Raw genomic sequence first — 19,038 nt, forward strand, 5'->3', positions numbered from 1 at the left:
ATGGTAAATGAGATGCAAATACAAGTTGATGCAGGATTATGCATGTTTGGTAATAGATCAGTCCATTTTCAATTGCATAAATTTGCACACATAATTTGCATAATCCTGCATCAACTTGGAATTATTTGCATCTAATTGACCATCCTGAATTTCAACTATGGAATGCATTTACAAAGGGGTAAAGAGGCACCCAAGTGTGGTGGCTTACCTCAATAACGACAGTCTTTGAGAGGCACTCAATGCTTTCGGCTGCTTCACCCTTTGGCACTTTTATTGGCTTGAGGTAGTGGGCTCAGACCCAGGGAATGTGATGCCTCTGATAAAGAGACCTTTTCTCTTACGAGACTGACATTATTGAGGTAAGCCACCTCATCTTTCATGTTTTTTTGTCTTTTTAACCTAATTTTATCTACACCTGGGCGCCTCTTTACCCTTTTGTGCATACTATCCCCCCCACCCCTTCAAGGCTGGAGGGGACCCTCTTGGTCTCAGATGGGGAACACCACTGTGTAAGCCAGTCCTTTTTACCAGAGAGAGCGACCGCATCCATTCCAGGTTGGACACCCCGAGTGGAATCGGGTTTAATATCTCCACTTGCTTTAAGCAACCGCCCCTGTTGCAACCCACCTTTGTGAGTAGTTTTTGTCTATTTACATTTATCCCCTCTAATCACAACATACTATGCTATTGTACTCCTGTTGCCTCTGTCTTTTTTCCCCCATTGTGTCAACACACCTAATTTCCTCTCATGCTATGTATATAGTTGTTTGCCCTGAGCTCTGCTTGGACCAAATTGAAGTAAAATTTTTATAAATAGACTTTTCTTTAATTTTCTTATCTTTTTCTTTGAACTCATTTGAAAAAGCAATTTTGTTGTAAAAACAATGAAATATAGTATATTGGCGAAAGAAATCTGAGGCTTCCTTACCGTATTGGCTCATAGTGGAGTAACATGGACTGTTATGTAACAGCTAGCGACATTGTCGTTGCCTTTGCATGTTTGTATTCTTTGGTGCTGTATATCCAAAGGGGTATATGTTTTACATAAACAGCAGAAGAGAGTGCTTGTCTAGAGATGCTGTCTCATTCATGACATAAACATGTGTTTAAAATACATCCTTAGTTGTGGTTAATGTAGAGCCGTGCCAGCAGATATGACAAGGAGCGTCAGTCTGTCAGTGGAAATAGAAATCAATGCTAACAAAGCATATTTTGGCTCAGTGTTCCCCATCGATAGAAGTGACATTCTATATTCAGCTGTTGGGTAATTGCAGGGATATTTGTAGCATTGAACTGCCTTTTCCATTTCAGCTTGATTAGAGTTGTTGATTTCCTTCTATGTGTGTAGCTTGTCAGATGGTGTTATTAAATGCTTCATACTTCTTGGCAAGCAGAGCTCATTTTTGTTGAGTTAATTATTGGGAGACCAAGAGAGTAAGCTTGCACATTGTGTGTGGTTTTGTGGCGATAGATGCTGAATTGTGAGACGATGTGTTGGAGGCCTGTGTTGGTTTAACAGAGCATATAACTTTCACCATATCCGTTTAAAGAGGACCCGCAATTACTCTCTCTGTCAGTTAGATAGCAGTAGACAGCTCTCTGTCAGTTGGGTAGTAGTAAACACCTGTCAGCTCTCTGTCAGTTGATGGTTGACAGCTATGTCAGTTGGATAGTAGTAAGCAGCTCTCTGTCAGTTGGATAGTAGTAAAAAGCTGTCAGTTGAATAGCAGTAGATGGCTCATTATTAGTTGGATAGCAGTAGACAGCTTTCTGTCAGTTGGATAGCAGTAGACAGCTCTCTGTCAGTTTGATAGCAGTAGACAGCTCTCTGTCAGTTGGATAGTAGCAGACAGCTGTCAGTTGAATAGCAGTAGATGGCTCATTGTTAGTTAGATACTAGTAGACAGCTCTCTGTCTGTTGGATTGCAGTAGACAGCTCTCTGTCAGTTGGGTAGTAGTAAACACCTGTCAGCTCTCTGTCAGTTGGATGGTTTGACAGCTATGTCAGTTGGATAGTAGTAGACAGCTGTCAGTTGAATAGCAGAAGATAGCTCATTAATTGGATAGTAGTAGACCGCTCTCTGTCAGTTGGATAGCAGTAGACAGCTCTCTCTTAGTTGGATAGCAGTAAACAGCCCTCTGTCTGTTGGATAGTAGTAAACAGCTCTCTGTCAGTCGGAAAGCAGTAGACCGCTCTTTGTCAGCTGGAAATTTCTGCCAGACATCACTTTAATCAAATCTGCTGGTAATCTAATGAGTCCTGCAAGCCAATCAATGCATTTAAAAGCAATGATGGACAGTATGTAGATCAAAACTGAGATTGAGGAAAGAACTAACGTTTATCCATTGAGGGGTAGGAGCGGAGGGGGATTGATCTTTATGGCATCAGGTTAGCAGTTCTCTCTTGATAGAGATAAAGGTGGTAGATTGATTTCGGTTTCCTGAACAACTCAAAAGTTTAGAAAAATAGGACCGCTATCATATGGCAAACATGCAGCCACACATCTAGAGCTTTGCAAGCAATGCACTTAGTTAAGGCTACATTCACGGTGTGCGTTGCATTTCCTGCAAGTACGCTACACAATGGAACGTAAAAGTCACACTGTATGTTATCCCGGTGTTGCCTTGAACCCAGTCAAAGAGAACTATACTTCTGTCAACGCAGGAGTTTTATGGTAGCGCACTGTATGCTGTTAGACCGCACTGCACGGCCACACTGTGAACCTCACTTGGGTGTTGTATTGCTGTGCAATATTCTGCATCACAATGCAGCCGTTACACTGAACCGCAGCCCCCCCTCCCCCCACTGTGAATGTAGCCTAAGACATTTTGAATAAATAATACATTTGCAGACACTGGCTGACCCCTTCTCTATTGGTGAATGAGGAGTATGAAGCTCCTTACAGATGCTAAACCATTTTCTCCCAAATTGATTGTTGGAGATCATTTCAGGTGACCTTTTTAAAGGTCAAGTGGAGCCATTGTACAACAGTGGTCATTTGTACCAATCTGTGGTTGTTTGTATATCTCCTTAAAGCGGGCCTCCGGTGTAAAAACAAAACCAACATTATCAGCACAGGTAGCAGAAGTTATAAAAGAGTAGCATGGAAAAATGTCTAAAAATGGACTACTTGGGCCATTAAATCTAGGTTTTGTTGATTGATTTCTGAACAACTGTCATGGCAGTTTTCTGCCTTTACAAAGTGACATGAGGTGTACTCTGCTTCTACCTGTGCCACTGAGCCAGCCTATCACAGAGAGGAGAGGTCAAGAGAGTAGTAGTGCAGTACCAGCCACAGTAGGTTTCATTTCAGATTTGCTTCCCTGCTGCTTAATGAAGAAGTCAGGTGTTGCTGCACTGGGTAAAAAAAGAAGGGGAACAGTCATAGTAAGTGTCATTTTGGCTCTATTTCCCGTTGGAATTTGCAGCGGAGATCCAGTGGAGGTTACTATGGAAGCTTCATAGCCCAGGAGCTATTGGCGGTATAAATGCAATATGACTGTGTGGTGAATAACGTAAAAGATGATTTTTGGAGTGTTGACATATTGGGCCTGATTCACAAAGCGGTGCGAACAGTTAGCACGCTAGTGAAAAGCCCTTTATCACGCCTAAACTCTGTTTAGGCATGATAAGTTTAGGTGTGATAAGTTTAGGCGTGATAAGTTTAAGCACCAACTGGGTTAGCACCGCAGTGCACAGCTGATCAAAAGTTTTGCGCTAGCAAAGTCTGGTGCACTTTGCATAGAGTTTATTGGCGCTGCTTTGCGTGCGGGACTTTGTGCGCGATATAAACTTATCTAAACTTATCATGCCTAAACTTATCATGCCTAAACTGAGTTTAGGCATGATAAAAATGGTTATCACGCCTAAAGTCTTTAACTGGGTTATCACCGCTTTGTGAATCGAGCCCATTCATTGCTTTACCTTCCTCTTTTCAAGCTAATCAACTGTTTGGGGTAAGCTGAGGCTTGGAAGTATTTACTTCCAAACGTAAACAATTTCCATGCCACTTAGCATCCTATGCAGGGGCGTTTTAGGCATAGGCATTCCGAGTCACTGCCCTGGTGTCCTGGGGGGCGCCATGCCCCTTATTAAGCTCTATGCCCAAACTAAGCCACACCTACTGAATGAAGTCACGCCCTCCTTGTGCAACCTTCAAACCTCCCCCCCACCCTGTCATCTCTGCCCCCCTGTGCGTCTAGAAAAGGATTAAGGTGAAATTGTGCCCTAGGTAAGCAATGACTTTCGGCTCACCCTTGATGGCCACCTACCTTTTTTGGCAAGATTTGCTGGAAGCTGGCATAAGCTGGGCCTTATTCTCTCCAGGCCCTAGGTACCTGCCTAAGTGCCTTGTGGACCATCTGGCTCTGTGTGCCTCCCTCTGTCCCACCTTCTTTCTTTGTTTGTGCCTCTCTCTGTCCCACCTTCTTTCCCTCTTTGTTCTTCCCTCCATCCCATTGTCCTCTGTTATCTGTTCCCATCCCTTTCCTGTGCTCCCCAGTCCAGTGTGTAAAGGCAGAGTATAGCGCAGCAGAAGCTCTAACCTTCCCTCTGGAGTCTCCAGTGCTTTGCCTATGGGACTATCCTGTCTGTCACCTGCTCCCTTTAGTTCTGGCACCTCACTCCCCTCATGTTATCACGCTACATGCGGTAGGAGATGCTGTGCACTACGGTGAGTGGGGAGCGGACAGGCGGAAGCACAGCACTGGACTCCAGCAGAGAGGTGAGAGTACAGCTTCAGCTGCACTATACTCTGCATTTACACACTTAGCTGGGGAAGTGCAGGAAGGCGATGTGCAACGATCAGTGGCTTTTTTTTGTACATCAGCGACTCCCTGTGTTTTGCATCCACCCTATATGGCACATGGTTTATATTCAGTAGTGTGTGTGTGTTGTTGTTTTTTTTTTTGGGGGGGGGGGGGGGGTGTGACACAGGACTGCTTGCATGTAGTGGAAAAAAGGCTAGAAACACCCCTGATCCTATGGTTCCCTTCATAGATCATGTAGTCACATCAACCTCCATATTTTATTTGACTAACTCCGACCAGTATCTCTTTTGGTTTGTGTCAATTCACACCCTGCTGTTTATACACTTATCAATGAGCCTTGAGCCGGCATCACTGACAAATGTTAGACTGTAAATAAGAGTAAGATACATTTTACAATGGACATACCTTAGCTAAATAATTTATCAACGAATACTGTAAAAAAAAAATAAGCCATGTATGTACGTCCCTAGACTTCTCTCATCTGCACTGCCAATTTGTTCTGCTCCAGGATTTTATTTCCTCACTGTGCTCAAAATCCACACAACCGTATGTCTGTTTCCCCTGAGAGGACTACTCACCTGGGAAATAACCCAGCATAGAGCAGCCACATCTGGGAAAGCATACAGGCTCCATGTGCTAGGCTGCAAGCTAGAGTGATTAGTGCTGAAAAAGACTGCTATATTTGAGCTTGGTTTGTCAAGTATTGGACTTGCTGGAATGTAATGTTCAGTAAACTTCAAGTAAATGTAAATGTTTTAGCCTCCGCTCTGTTTTCTGGTTGATGAGAGGTACAAATGCAGCATTTTCTGAGGAAGTGTGTGTGGGGGGGGGGGGGGGAGGGGGGGTGTTAATAAAAAATTATAGCGATGGTTTCTGAAAGAGAAACTGCTAGATTCATCTAAAAAAAAACTAAACTGATTTGTCTGGATTTATGGAGCTATGTTGAATTTCTCTATTACTCAAGAAGCCTAGTTGAATCGTATTTCAATATATGTGCAATGGCCGCGATACAAGGACCATCATAAACAGGGTTTCATATGATTTAGGCTAACTAATATGCTTGTTCTAAGCTCATATTCTGCCCCTTCCCAAAAAATTGCAAAATACACTATATATTCCATAATTTATAAAGTTGTCTGTGGGCGGATTGCATCAGTTATGAACAAAGTTGCCTCGTTTTCTGTCAAAACGTTTTTGCTTCGTGTGCCCTTTTACTCCAGAAATGTCTTTCTCGGGTGTCACTTGTGTACATGATGAATGGTGTTCTTTCTTCCCACAGAGATGAAGAAGAACTCAGGAAATCCCTTTCAGAGCTTGCAGATCCAAACCCCAAATCCATAAAGCGCATCAATAGCTGTGGAAAGCCATTTCTGGACTTTTCTCAAGATCCCAACATCACCACTTACAAGTATGGAGTACTTGTGCGCAAAATCCATGCCGACCCTGACTGCAAAAAAAGTGAGTGTTTTATACAGCATACCACTGAAACTTTCTACTGTTACCTGTTTGCTGCTATTTCCTAAGGGGGTTAGTAACAGCAGGGCCGGGCCGAGGCATAGGCTGGAGAGGCTCTAGCCTCAGGGCGCAGTGTAGGAGGGGGCGCACAATTCATTCAGCTATCATTCTTAATTGTGTTTGAAGCAGAAAGAAATAAGAAAAGGGGATACATAGCAGTGACTGCAAGCCAGATAACTAGATATTAAGGTGTTGGGGAGGTTGTGGGCCCTGTGGCACCTCTTAATCTAATAGCAATCAGTGTGTGACGGCTGGGGTGGCAGGGATGGAGGGGCGCACTTTGGTGTCTCAGCCTTGGGTGCTGGAGGACCTTGTCCCGCCTCTGAGTAACAGTCAGACATGGCAGCTGCTAGAGGAACAGAGGACCCAGTTTGTCTGTAGTGTGTTACAGCTCTTTTCTTGTTATCTTCTTCTGTAGTGATGGTAACTGTCCAATATACAGTGGGAGGGACTTTACACTGTATCTGTGTCCATGTGTTGTATTCATGAATTAAGGTGCGTACAGACGCACTACAGAAACCAACGACGAGTCCGTCAGACCCTCCCGCTGGGCGGACTTTAAGCAGACAGTAGTGCGTGTGTACGCACTGTCGGCGGACTGATAAGGCTGTTCCTGAAGGAAGACAGGTCTTAAAACTCACTGAAAAACGCAATTGCCGGGCAATTGTGCTGTATGATTTATTTTGGGCAACAAGAAATGCATCTCAAGCGCTCAAAAGATGCTGCATGCAGCACGTTTGTGATTTTATACATATCTTAACGCTGCATTGTGAATACTTGCAATGAAAAAAATCCAGGCCTCGTTCACACTATGGGCTTGATTCACAAAGCGGTGCTAACCTACTTAGCACGTCTAAAGTCTTTAGACGTGCTAACCAGGGTGCTAAGTAGGTTAGCACCGGATTTTTCAATTGAGAAAACCGGTGCTAACCTACTTAGCACCCTGGTTAGCGCGCCTAAAGACTTTAGACATGCTAAGTAGGTTAGCACCGCTTTGTGAATCAAGCCTTATATGTGCTGCCATGCGCATATCGGCACCGCTTATAATATGCTATCAACAAGAACATCAGAAGTGCATAGAGAGCACTTCTGACGTTCAGACTATGCTCGCTGCGCAGCAGTATGATGCGCTATCGCACTGCTGCACGCATTTTTGTCAAAGCACATTACTAATCCCATTCACTGTAATGAATGGGATCAGCAGGGCAGCGCATGGCAACATGGATGGCGTGTGATCGGGTGAGCTTGCATCCCGAACGCACTGCCATACACATTGCCTAATATGAGCAAGGCCTAACACAGCAGTTTTCGGATTGCCGGCGATCAGCAAAGTGCTGAAAACCCCTTGAAAAGTGCCCCAAATTTTGGGGGGATTTTCAGCATTTTGCTGATCGCCGGCCATCAGCAAAGCTCTGTGCCAATGTGAGTATTCTCACTGCAACATTGTACCATTTTTTAAACGGTTGAAGGAATGTTGCAAAATCGCACTTTTCTTCAAAATTGGCTAAAACGTCTAAGCGATTGCAATTTGCAATGTGAACTAAGCCTAAAGGTGTCCCTTAATGGTACAATATTTATGAACGATTCTCTGCTTCAATCCGATAAATCTTCTCGAAATGAAAATAATAAAATAATCACCAGTTGCTCATCATAGATCAAAAACGATCATAAAGCTGGGTTACAGATCTGCCCAGAAGATTTGAATAATCTTATCTGATCTTATCTAGAATAAAAACGTACCATTGTTGTATAAATTCGACCATTTTTGTATACATTTTTTTTCCAGTTGACTAAATCGATTCAAACAAAGAATTGTTCATAAAAATTGTACCCTTAATGGGCACCTTTAATGCATAGTAGCGTTGCAATGGTATGAAATGCCACGGTATGGTAACCGTCTAAAAAAAAAAATACCATGGTATGCCAGTATTACGGTATACGGTATTATACAATTATTTGGACCTGGCCCCCCCTTACATGAAATAATGTGTCCCCCCCCCCATCCTCCCCAGTGTGGGGTGCCCCACTCCCTCGGCATACATATGATTAAGACACCGGGAGATTTGGGTGCCGGGTAAACTGTAAAAAGGCTCACCTTGCTCCTGCAAAAGTCCTGGTGGCATTAGAAATAGGTGTAGTAAGTAGTAGGTGGCTGCAGCATAGGTAGCCAGGGACAGGTGTAGCCAGTGGTAGGTGGCCGCAGTATAGGTAGCCAGGGATAGGTGTAGCCAGGAGTAGGTGGCCGCAGCATAGGTAGACAGGGATAGGTGTAGCCAGTGGTAGGTGGCCGCAGTATAGGTAGCCAGGGATAGGTGTAGCCAGGAGTAGGTGGCCGCAGCATAGGTAGACAGGGATAGGTGTAGCCAGTGGTAGGTGGCCGCAGTATAGGTAGCCAGGGATAGGTGTAGCCAGGAGTAGGTGGCCGCAGCATAGGTAGACAGGGATAGGTGTAGCCAGTGGTAGGTGGCCGCAGTATAGGTAGCCAGGGATAGGTGTAGCCAGGAGTAGGTGGCCGCAGCATAGGTAGACAGGGATAGGTGTAGCCAGTAGTAGGTGGCTGCAGCATAGGTAGACATGGATAGGTGTAGCCAGTGGTAGGTGGCCGCAGTATAGGTAGCCAGCGATAGGTGTACCCAGGAGTAGGTGGCCGCAGCATAGGTAGCCAGGGATAGATGTAGCCAGTAGTAGGTGGCCGCAGCATAGGTAGAAAGGGATAGATGTAGCCAGTGGTAGGTGGCCAAGTATAGGTAGCCAGGGATAGGTGTAGCCAGGAGTAGGTGGCCGCAGCATAGGTAGACAGGGATAGGTGTAGCCAGTGGTAGTTGGCCGCAGTATAGGTAGCCAGCGATAGGTGTAGCCAGGAGTAGGTGGCCGCAGCATAGGTAGCCAGGGATAGATGTAGCCAGTAGTAGGTGGCTGCAGCATAGGTAGACAGGGATAGGTGTAGCCAGTAGTAGGTGGTCGCAGCATACGTATACAGGGATAGGTGTAGCCAGTAATACGTGGCCGCAGCATAGGTAGCCAGGGATAAGTGTAGCCAGTAGTAGGTGACTGCAGCATAGGTAGACAGGGATAGGTGTAGCCAGTAATAGGTGGCCGCAGCATAGGTAGACAGGGATAGGTGTAGCCAGTATTAGGTGGCCGCAGCATAGGTAGACAGGGATAGGTGTAGCCAGGATAGGTGCCCGCAGTATAGAGAGCCAGGGGAGGTGGGACACAGCTGCGGGGGGGGGGTACAAATACTCACTTGCTGGCGGGTCCTGCATGTGTGTACTGGCTTCTTTCTTCTGTTCTTGCATTCCATCTCCTTGTAACAGCGCCTAGGGGGTGCTGTTTCAGGGCAATGGAATGCAAGAACAGGAAGGAGTAGGAAGTAAGTAATTTGCGCACGCTGGACCCGCCGGCAAGTGAGTATTTATTTATCCCCATCGTTGTTCGTGCGCCCGCACTATGTCGCATCCCTGCTGCTACGTCACCCTGCCCTCCCCCTGAAAACTGTTAAAACGTGATTGTGCATGCTAACATTACCATGCACAATCAAACCATGGTATACTGTCATACCGGTATACAGCGGCAGCCCTAATGTAGTATAGGAGTAACGCTGTCACACACAGCATTATCCAGCAGTGGGGTAGGCAAGGGCTAAGGAAACAGGAGTGATGTCAGGAAGCGGATGCATGGGGGGAGCTGGATATACTTATTCGGATCAGAAAAAAAGGGCGCAGGAGCCCTTATGGAAAAAACGGTGCCACTATAGGTGCCTATTATAAAAGTTGTGATTTGCAGCAAAGAAGAAAAATGTGGGTGCCCCGGGCACTGAAATGTACCTTCTTTGTTGCAAAATGCAACTTTTATAATGGGGGGGCTTGCAGATATGCATATTGCACCATTGCATAGCTCTGTGGCAGAGGGGGGAGGGGGGGTTAGGCACCACTGGGGGAAGGGGGTCTTTGGGTTAGGCACCACCAGTGGGGGTCTTAGGTTTAGGCACCACCGGGGAGGGGGGAGGGTTTCTTAGGCTTGTGCATCAGTAGACAGAGGGTTCTGTGTGAGAGTAGGGTTAGGTTTAGCCATGGTAAATTATCAGTAAAAATTACTGTTATTTTACTATCGAAATCCAGCAGTAGAATATCGCTTAAAGTGATATTCTACTAGCAAAAATACCTTGCGCCCTTTTTCCCAGGTGCTTTTTTTCATGTATGCGTTTAGGCTGCTTCCACACAGGGACGTTACAGGCGCACGTTAGTGCAGCCTGTAACGCTCCCCAACTCACAGCAATACCAAGTCAATGGGGCTGTTCACACTGCCCATGTTGCGTTACATTCTTCAGAACGTGCAGCATACTATAGCGTTCCAGCGGCTTAAGTCGCGTTAGACTGTGTGCACATGCTCAGTGTTGGGGCGGAGAGGAGGCGGGGAGAGGCCGCGCTACGTAGCCGCGCACATGGCTACTCAATATGCACTGCACTGGTGGCCGCTGGTTGTCTGGCGGTACCACGTGATGCGGAGTGTTTCACTCTCACTGCCCTAACGCGGCTCACTCAACGTCCTCTACCAACACCGGCAGGCGTTGCGTTAGGGGACGTTATGCGACCATAAAGTCCACTATAATGCAACGTCCCGGTGTGTAACTAGCCTTAAGGCTGTTTTGACACATAATGGTGCAAGCAATGCTGTACATTCCACGCCTGTTGAGAGAAATTAAATCAAATTTAGTCCAATCAGCCCATCTCTGTATATCAATGGCTTACTTAATGTATTTTTATGAGCCTGTAAAATTTAGGTATTTCACTGCATTCGTAACAAACAGTGAAAATGAGTAAAAAAAATAGCTTCTTTGTGCAGTGAGTTCTCTTGTGCAGCCTAGTGGATGATCAGTTACCAGGGCTGCAGAACGCTGCAGTGTAAGGGGACTGTCCATTACAAAAATTTTAGCTGCCTTCAAATTGAGAGGGATAAATTATCTTTAATAGAAGACACAATTTGTGAATTTTATAGACATACTCATTGTCAGATTTTCACTACCTACTGTAAAGGTGCCTGCCCCTGTGCTGCGCCGCACATTACTTGATTTGCGTCATCGATATTTGGCAGATGGCAGATTTCATCATAATGATCAATTTTAATAATTGATCTGGCATGCTGGAAAAATCTCACTGGAAAGTGTTTGGTTAGTTGCGTGGTGGTTGTGACATTCGATTTCCAGATAACTGATGGACCTAACGGACCACCATCCGGTTTCCCCATGTGTACCCCCCGGGCTGTACAGAGTTGCAGGCTCACCTGTCCATTGGCGTACGCCTCCTGTGTCTCTCTCTCTTTATTGCCGCACGGGACGCCTGTACCCCGTGCCGCCACTGGTTGTACGCAATGTCAGTACATGTTGCAGGGTCAGGGGGTACAGGCGGGACTCAGGAGGAGGCGTCCCAGCGGACAGATGAGCCTGCAACACTTTGCACAGCTCAGGTGTACACATTACACATGGGTGGGATACCTGGGGGTCCAGCAGGCGAAGGCAGCTCCACAGATTTCTGCAGGTGTGTGACATCAATAGATTCCCCCTCTGATCAGATTTGATAATTGAGGGATATATCTGATGATCATCATGCCAATGTATGTGCAATTTACTGACAGCGACATAAGAAAAACATGATAGTGCATTTTACTCTGGGAGAAATTAATATTTTATATGTATGTATTTTAAATTTTTTCTGAAAGTTGTCCTTCAATGCAACCATTTTGTGTGCATTATAAATGTATTGAACCAGTTGTATGTGTACACCTGTTAACATGTCTTAAGTGTTAATAAAATTAGTTTTGAAACAAAAAAAAAACAGATTTTATACGAGATTCATGTTGCTTGGATAACTTTTGAGAGGCTTCCCAGTGGCAGCGGCATATCTAGTGGGGTACAGGTGTGGTTTGTGCCATGGATGCCACAGCACCATGGGTACCATGCCTGCCCCTTTGCTGCACCGCCACCTCTGCCCCATGCCTGCCCCCGTGCTGTGCCCACATGCCTGCCCCCGTGCTGTGCCCCCATGCCTGTGCTGTGCCCCCATGCCTGTGCTGTGCCCCCATGCCTGCCCCTGTGCTGTGCCCCCATGCCTGCCCCTGTGCTGTGCCTCCATGCCTGCCCCTGTTCTGTGCCCACATGCCTGCCCCCGTGCTGTGCCCCCATGCCTGTGCTGTGCCCCCATGCCTGTGCTGTGCCCCCATGCCTGTGCGGTGCCCCGATGCCTGCCCCTGTGCTGCGCCTCCATGCCTGCCACTGTGCTGCGCCGCCACGCCTGCCCCTGTGCTGCACTGCCACGCCTGCCCCTGTGCTGCACTGCCACGCCTGTCCCTGTGCTCCCATGCCTGCCCCTGTGCTGTGCCCCCCATGCCTGTCCCTGTGCTGTGCCCCTATGCCTGCCCCTGTACTGCTCCACCATGCCTGCCCCTGTGCTGCACCGCCATGCCTGCCACTGTGCCTTCATGCCTGCCCCTGTGCTGTGCCTCCATGCCTGCCCCTGTGCTGTGCCTCCATGCCTGCCCCTGTGCTGTGCCTCCATGCCTGCCCCTGTGCTGTGCCTCCATGCCTGCCCCTGTGCTGTGCCTCCATGCCTGCCCCTGTGCTGTGCCTCCATGCCTGCCCTTGTGCTGTGCCCCGATGCCTGCTCCTGTGCTGTGCCGACATGCCTGCCGCTGTGCTGCGCCGCTATGCCTGCCCCTGTGCTGCACCGCCATGCCTGCCCCTGTACTGCACCTGCCCCTGTGCGGTGCCCCATGTTTGCCCCTGTGCTGTGCCTTCATGCCTGCCCCTGTGCTGCACTGCTACGCCTGCCGCTGGGCTGCACTGCCACACCTGTCGCTGGGCTGCACCGCCACGCCTGCCCCTGTGCTGCACCACCACGCTTGTCCCTGTGCTCCCATGCCTGCCCCTGTGCTGTGCCCCCCATGCTTGCCCCTGTGCTGCACCACCATACCTGCTCCTGTGCTGTGCCCCCATGCCTGCCCCTGTGCTGCACCTCTATGTTCTATATTTCCCAGATACACACTTGCTATTTTGCTGTGTGCATCCTGACGCAAATGAATGGGAGCCAGGCCGCTATTAGCTGGCCAGAAACAGCTTTTACTTATTGGTCCATTGCACTTCCAAGGAAGACTCTTCCACTGCTGCCAGCTCTGTCTCATATTTTACAAGCAATGTTTTGCAGACAAGGCAGCTTTACTGTACACAGTCCCTGACCTTCCTTCCTATGGGACTTCCACGTTCACTAGGAGAACTTGGGACTTCCACGTCCACTAGGAGAAATTACCTAATTTAGAATATAGGTGAAGGAAATTCTTCTAGATAATAACACAGGGTTAGAATCCAAAATACATTCTAATCCCATCCACATTCCATTCTAACCAGTCCAAATCCTCATGGGGGGTTCTTAGAAATTCCTTTCTTTTGAAACGCAGTCCCTGGATGGAAGTGGCGTTGTCCAACTGCCAGAACGGTGTGCGCACATATATGCAGACTGGCAGGTTCTTTCCAGAGTATGCTTTTCAATAGAATAAAAGAATACTTCAAAACCAGTTAGAACTGTCAGATTAATAATAAGTGCTACAGAATAAGTGTAAAGAACAGAGAACAAAAAGTAATTTAGGCCTGAGAGCCACTGGCAGCGCTTCCTCAAGTTTCTAAATAAGAGGAGACCAAGAGCCCAACGATGCTGTATCATTTGTACAAATAGGGTGTGTTAAATGTAAGTATTTTTAAATGATTATAATGTACACTGCAGCACTCTCCACCAATATTTGCAATACAAAATCAAACTCCACATAGGGTAATAACGTCCAAACTGAGGCTTAAGTTCAATCACACCGCAGTGCTAGTGAAAAACCAATGCCACTCTCTGAGCATCACCATAGAATCCTATTGCTGCAATACTCACCAGATATGATCCACCTCAGATTTGAGGTGGGTCGTACATTTTAAGATCTCATTGGAAATTGGACTATCTGCAGCAATCCCACAAGATGGCTATCTCACGGTGACTGTATACAGGAGTGTGGTGCAGGTTAATCTATTGTATAAATGTAAGTATTATGCTGGGCATACACGGTACGTTTTCTACCGTGTAATCGAGCCGCTGATGGCTTGATTGATAATTTCTGACGTGTCCGATATCCCGCCGGATCGATTCCGCGCTCGATACCGGCGGGCAGGACAAAAGAAGAAACGAGCGGAAGTTAAGAAAGCGACTGCGGGGACGAGCGGGAATCGATCCAGGCACCCTCAGGGACGCGCCGGAATCGAGCCAGCGGCTCTATTACATGGTAGAAAACGTACCGTGTATGCCCAGCATTATACTCACAAAGATGGGTTGCAATAGTTGGCAACCACCGTTTAGGCATACGGGAAAATAACTGTCCCCGATTGGTACTCCAGGTAGGCAGGCTCTGGTTGGTCGCACTCCTTGGATATATGGGAAATACTGGTGTTCTCCCTATAAGACCCCGAAGTGTTAGGCTAGACTAATCACTCTGTTGGAGGCACCTAGGAATATATAGGTCTTACCTCCTTAAGGACACACCACAATAGGTAAGTATACTGTACAGTACATTTTATTCATGCACTTAAACAGTGGCGTAGCTAAGGAGCCATGGGCCCGGTGCAAGTTTTACATGGGGCCCCCTCAAGCACTCTATACATAACAATTGATATGACGCACCAAAACCTTCCAAGGACAACCACAGTGTCAGAGTTGCAAGAAGGGGATGGGGAACAGTGTGTTAAGGATTATTACTATTCAAAGGATCTATAGAGGTGATTATTACAAGGACAGGACCAATAGAGAGCTAATACTGTTATAGAAGCTGGACCCTTTGGGGCCCCTCTGGCCAAAGGGCCCCGATGCGGTGGCTACCTCTGCACCCCCTATTGCTACGCCACTGCACTTAAACCAATGCGTTTCATGGGTGCTGGCCCGCTTCCTCAGGTCAATACAAAAGTGGCTTGAGCAGTTTGCCACGGACGTGAGTGCCTCTCTAATGCACACAGTTCAAAGCACTTTTGTATTGACCTTGGAAGCAGGCCAGCATCTGTGAAACGTGTTGTCTTGTGTGCATGGATCCTCCGCTGCGGCTCCCAGTAATCCAGACAGATATGTAGTGCGCATGCGCGGCCTGGCCGTGCTTTCCCCGTTGAGCTCCCACTACTGCACAGGTGCAGTGCAGAACAATCCCACTCGATGGAGCGGACGCGCCCGGACTGCACCTGCGCCAACTGGCCTCAACTGGCGAAATTTGCGGGAGCTGTAGTGGAGGATCTAGGAGGGGAGGAAGAAAACAAAGGACCGATTAGCCTGAAGGGGGCTGGAGGGAAGCCCCAGGTATGTATACATTTCTTGCTTCCATTCATCTCAGGTTCCCTTTAATAAAAGGAAATGGAATATGCAGTGTCTGTAAATATATATATGGAGGACAGATGAAGCTTTTGTTTCATATGTTTTTATGGTCACTGGGTTGAATGAAGAACCACGATAAGTTAATACAGCAGACATTGAAAAGAGTGATAAATGATCTGAAGTGGTGAATGGTCTCCGGTTAGTAATCAGTGGAGTAGCTAGAGATCGTGAGGCCCCATAGCAAAACTTTCATGTGGCCCTTAGATGGAGGCACTCTTAAGCAATGCATCCTGCCACTACCCCATGGATATGAGTTAAATGGGCAATTTAGATTCCCATGCAATCAACACTGCACATAGCTCATGGGCACTGAGACAAAGTTTGAGGGTGGAGGAAGGAACACAAGAAAGTTAATGGTGAATAAATGAAGTACTACCTGGGCCCTCTATGCTGCATGGCCCCATAGCAGCTGCTATGGCTGCTATGACTAATACTACATTCCTGTTTGTAAAAAGAACACGTACTATTTACATTACTAACTTCAGATTTCTGATTATTTTTTCATCTGCCAGCTTGCACATGCCAAGCCAGCCCTCCCCTACCAGCCGCACACAGCAGATCCAACTCTGTTTTTTTGTAGAGTTGGCAGAGAGACTGACCTGATTAGTCATGGTATAATATGTCAGAGCGACGTGCATGCCTGACTTCTATATACTGTGAGAATATCGCACACTCATGTAACATGAAATACTGATTCAATCAACAAGTGAGCAGACTCTACACATGCCGTCATGTTATATAAATGCTATTATTGTTTAACTACACATAATGTATTCCTTCCTGTGTATGTCACTTTACTGTGGTATTATTTTTTGTTATTTCCAGCTGAAAGAAGCCCTCCTCTTTTGTATAAAGGTGCATTAAACGTGCACAAATGAATGCCTTTTACATATCCACAGGAGGCCATTGATCACTGATTGCAGCCACCTATGTGCTGCTTCCACTCTGACTCTGCAGGAACTGTGGTAAATAACATAGAATGAAGAAAAGTCAATTAGTCCCTAAACCTTTCCAATCTCTATTTATTCTTGACAGCGCCAAGAGGCAAGAGGGGCTGGAAAACATTCCACGGAATATTAAAGGGGATGATCCTTTATCTGCAAAAGGTAATACGATTTCCATTAATATGTATGTTTTCATGAATATGAACTTCATAAAACTGAAGGTATTTGCAATTGTTCAGCTTTATGTGAGCACGGAAGATCTCCCATGATGCAATATGCACATCATCCCTTTATGTCCCTGAAAGCCAGACACACATTTGGGACCACTGAAGCTCACTGTGCCTATATGGCGCTAACTTTACAGAGCCAACTAATCCAACATGCGCACAGCTATTTCAGAGTTTCTGCTTCTCATCAGTGCAATGCATGGATAAATATGGCTCTTACTGGTGGGACTTGTTCAGTTAAGTGTTACAGAGTACCCATTAGCTCATGGTGACATAAAACAACTAGGACACCATCTACAATAGACCCTGCAAGGGATGCCACCGCAGGGGGGCCCAGAAGCCACAGGGGGCCCGTGGGGGGAAAAGTTAGAGAGATTCGCAGCTAAGGGCATGGAGAGAAAAAACGTATTCTGCTCTCGCACCATTGTTATATTGACTGCATGTGTCCACAACACAGATAAGGACTTATACACACTTTGGAATTTGTACACTGTCCCTGCTCCCTAGGGTTCGTAAAAAACATCTGTCTCTCACTGCTGCAAAGTTCTGATGACTTTATGTACAACCTTACGAACAAAGGAGTCACATTTTGAAAAAAAAAGTTATAGACTTTCCCTTTTCAGCAATCACTCCAAATGGATTCCTAGATTTTTATCACACACAGGCTAATGACCTTATGGCTCTGATTACTTTTACAACACAGTGGAGTGGAGATTGATGTCTGACTGTCGCTGCCTCATTGAGAGCTTGTTGTCTCACATGGAATCCAAGATCCTGTAATAACTGTATCAATCAGTGACATTCTGAATGCTTTGCCAAAGTTACATTGATACTATATCTTCTGTTCAGCATGTCATTGTTGTTCATCCATTAGCATGTGCTCTCGTGTAGTAAAATAATATGGCTGTGTGTGTATGTATGTAGTGGGAGCAGAGCTGTGATGAGTGACTTGTCGGCTGCAAGGGGCTGGAGGAAGCCCCGGGTAAGTAGATCTAGGGGTAGCATAGATTGCCTGACATTTCCTTTATGTCTAAGTGTTTTATCTGCATGGGGAAAACACATTGGTCCTCAGTTTTCCTGTGCAGAAAGCGAGGGGGGTGGGGGGGCCCCATCCAAAGTTTCGCAGGGGGCCCAGTGATGTCTAGTTACGCCCCTGACAAGGACCCCTCGCACATCGCATTCCTCCGTCTGACAAAGCAGTGGTTGACTGCAATACGCGTGGGGTCCTTGCAGATGGGGGAGTGCAACTTTGTGGGGCTACGCAGGCTTGCCATTTAGCTAACTCTGGGTGAGTTATCTGGAATTGTTTGCTGCTTATTATTGCATAGTTACACCAAATGATTACAACTTTCTGCTGCTGAGCATTTTATATTTGCACAGACTGATCATAATATATATTGAGCTCTGCACTTTATAGGGGTTAGTGACAACGAGTAGTAAGCACTGAACAATAGTGGTTAGTAATGTCAGCTGTTTAGTGATTATTGCAGTGGATTGTTCAATGGAGCTGTGGGGCACCTGCATTAGGTTTAGATTTGAACCAAAAATAGTCACATATAGTTTTAATGTTAACCAGTGGCATGGGATGGAATGGCTGCAATCGCATCAGGGCTCCTACCTAGAGGGGCCCAGCAAGGACCTTTCGTAAACTGATGTACTGCATTAAGTGATTCATTGGTGCTAAGGTGCATTGACTAGGGGTCATCAATATCACTATTCCCCTCCCTGCTTATATCCCTCTGACACTGTGGTGGTCTTGGGCAGGCTTTGGTGTCCTATCTCATACAGTTGTTATGTATAGTATACTCGAGGGGGCCCACTGTGAAACTTGCTTTAGAGTAAACAACTTCTTGGCTACACCACTGGTGTTCGTTATGTAAGTTCTGATGGTATGCTAAAGATTCAGGGAGAAGGAGTTTCCTGGCATACATTATTCATGTTTGCCTGATTTGTTTAGCTCATGCTTACATGGATAGGTAGAGGTTTTCTATGCTGTGTGCACTGCTTCTGATTACATGTCCCTTGGAACCAGCCAAGGCGGTCATGTTACCATTTGGAGAAAGACGAGATTGCATCTCCCGGGGAATCACGCTATTAAGAAATCAGTATTTTGATTGCTAAATAAATAAAATATGTTTGGGA

At 46.4% G+C, this 19,038-nt stretch overlaps 1 protein-coding gene across 4 annotated transcripts in view; it reads left to right on the top strand.

The window, feature by feature from the left end:
- Positions 1–19,038, top strand: part of LOC137535995 (PH and SEC7 domain-containing protein 1-like) — a 492,113-nt gene that overhangs the window by 388,951 nt on the left and 84,124 nt on the right. For all 4 annotated transcript variants that reach the window (XR_011024492.1, XM_068257916.1, XM_068257918.1 and 1 more), the window contains exons 12-13: positions 6,050–6,228; positions 16,761–16,831. Coding sequence is in view for 3 of the 4 variants with exons in the window: in XM_068257916.1 (XP_068114017.1) it covers positions 6,050–6,228; positions 16,761–16,831 (250 nt within the window). In the remaining variant the exon portion in view is untranslated. The remainder of the gene's footprint in view (positions 1–6,049; positions 6,229–16,760; positions 16,832–19,038) is intronic.

The sequence above is a fragment of the Hyperolius riggenbachi genome, chromosome 10, assembly GCF_040937935.1.
Source record: "Hyperolius riggenbachi isolate aHypRig1 chromosome 10, aHypRig1.pri, whole genome shotgun sequence".
In the NCBI taxonomy this organism is placed as follows: Eukaryota; Metazoa; Chordata; class Amphibia; order Anura; family Hyperoliidae; genus Hyperolius; species Hyperolius riggenbachi.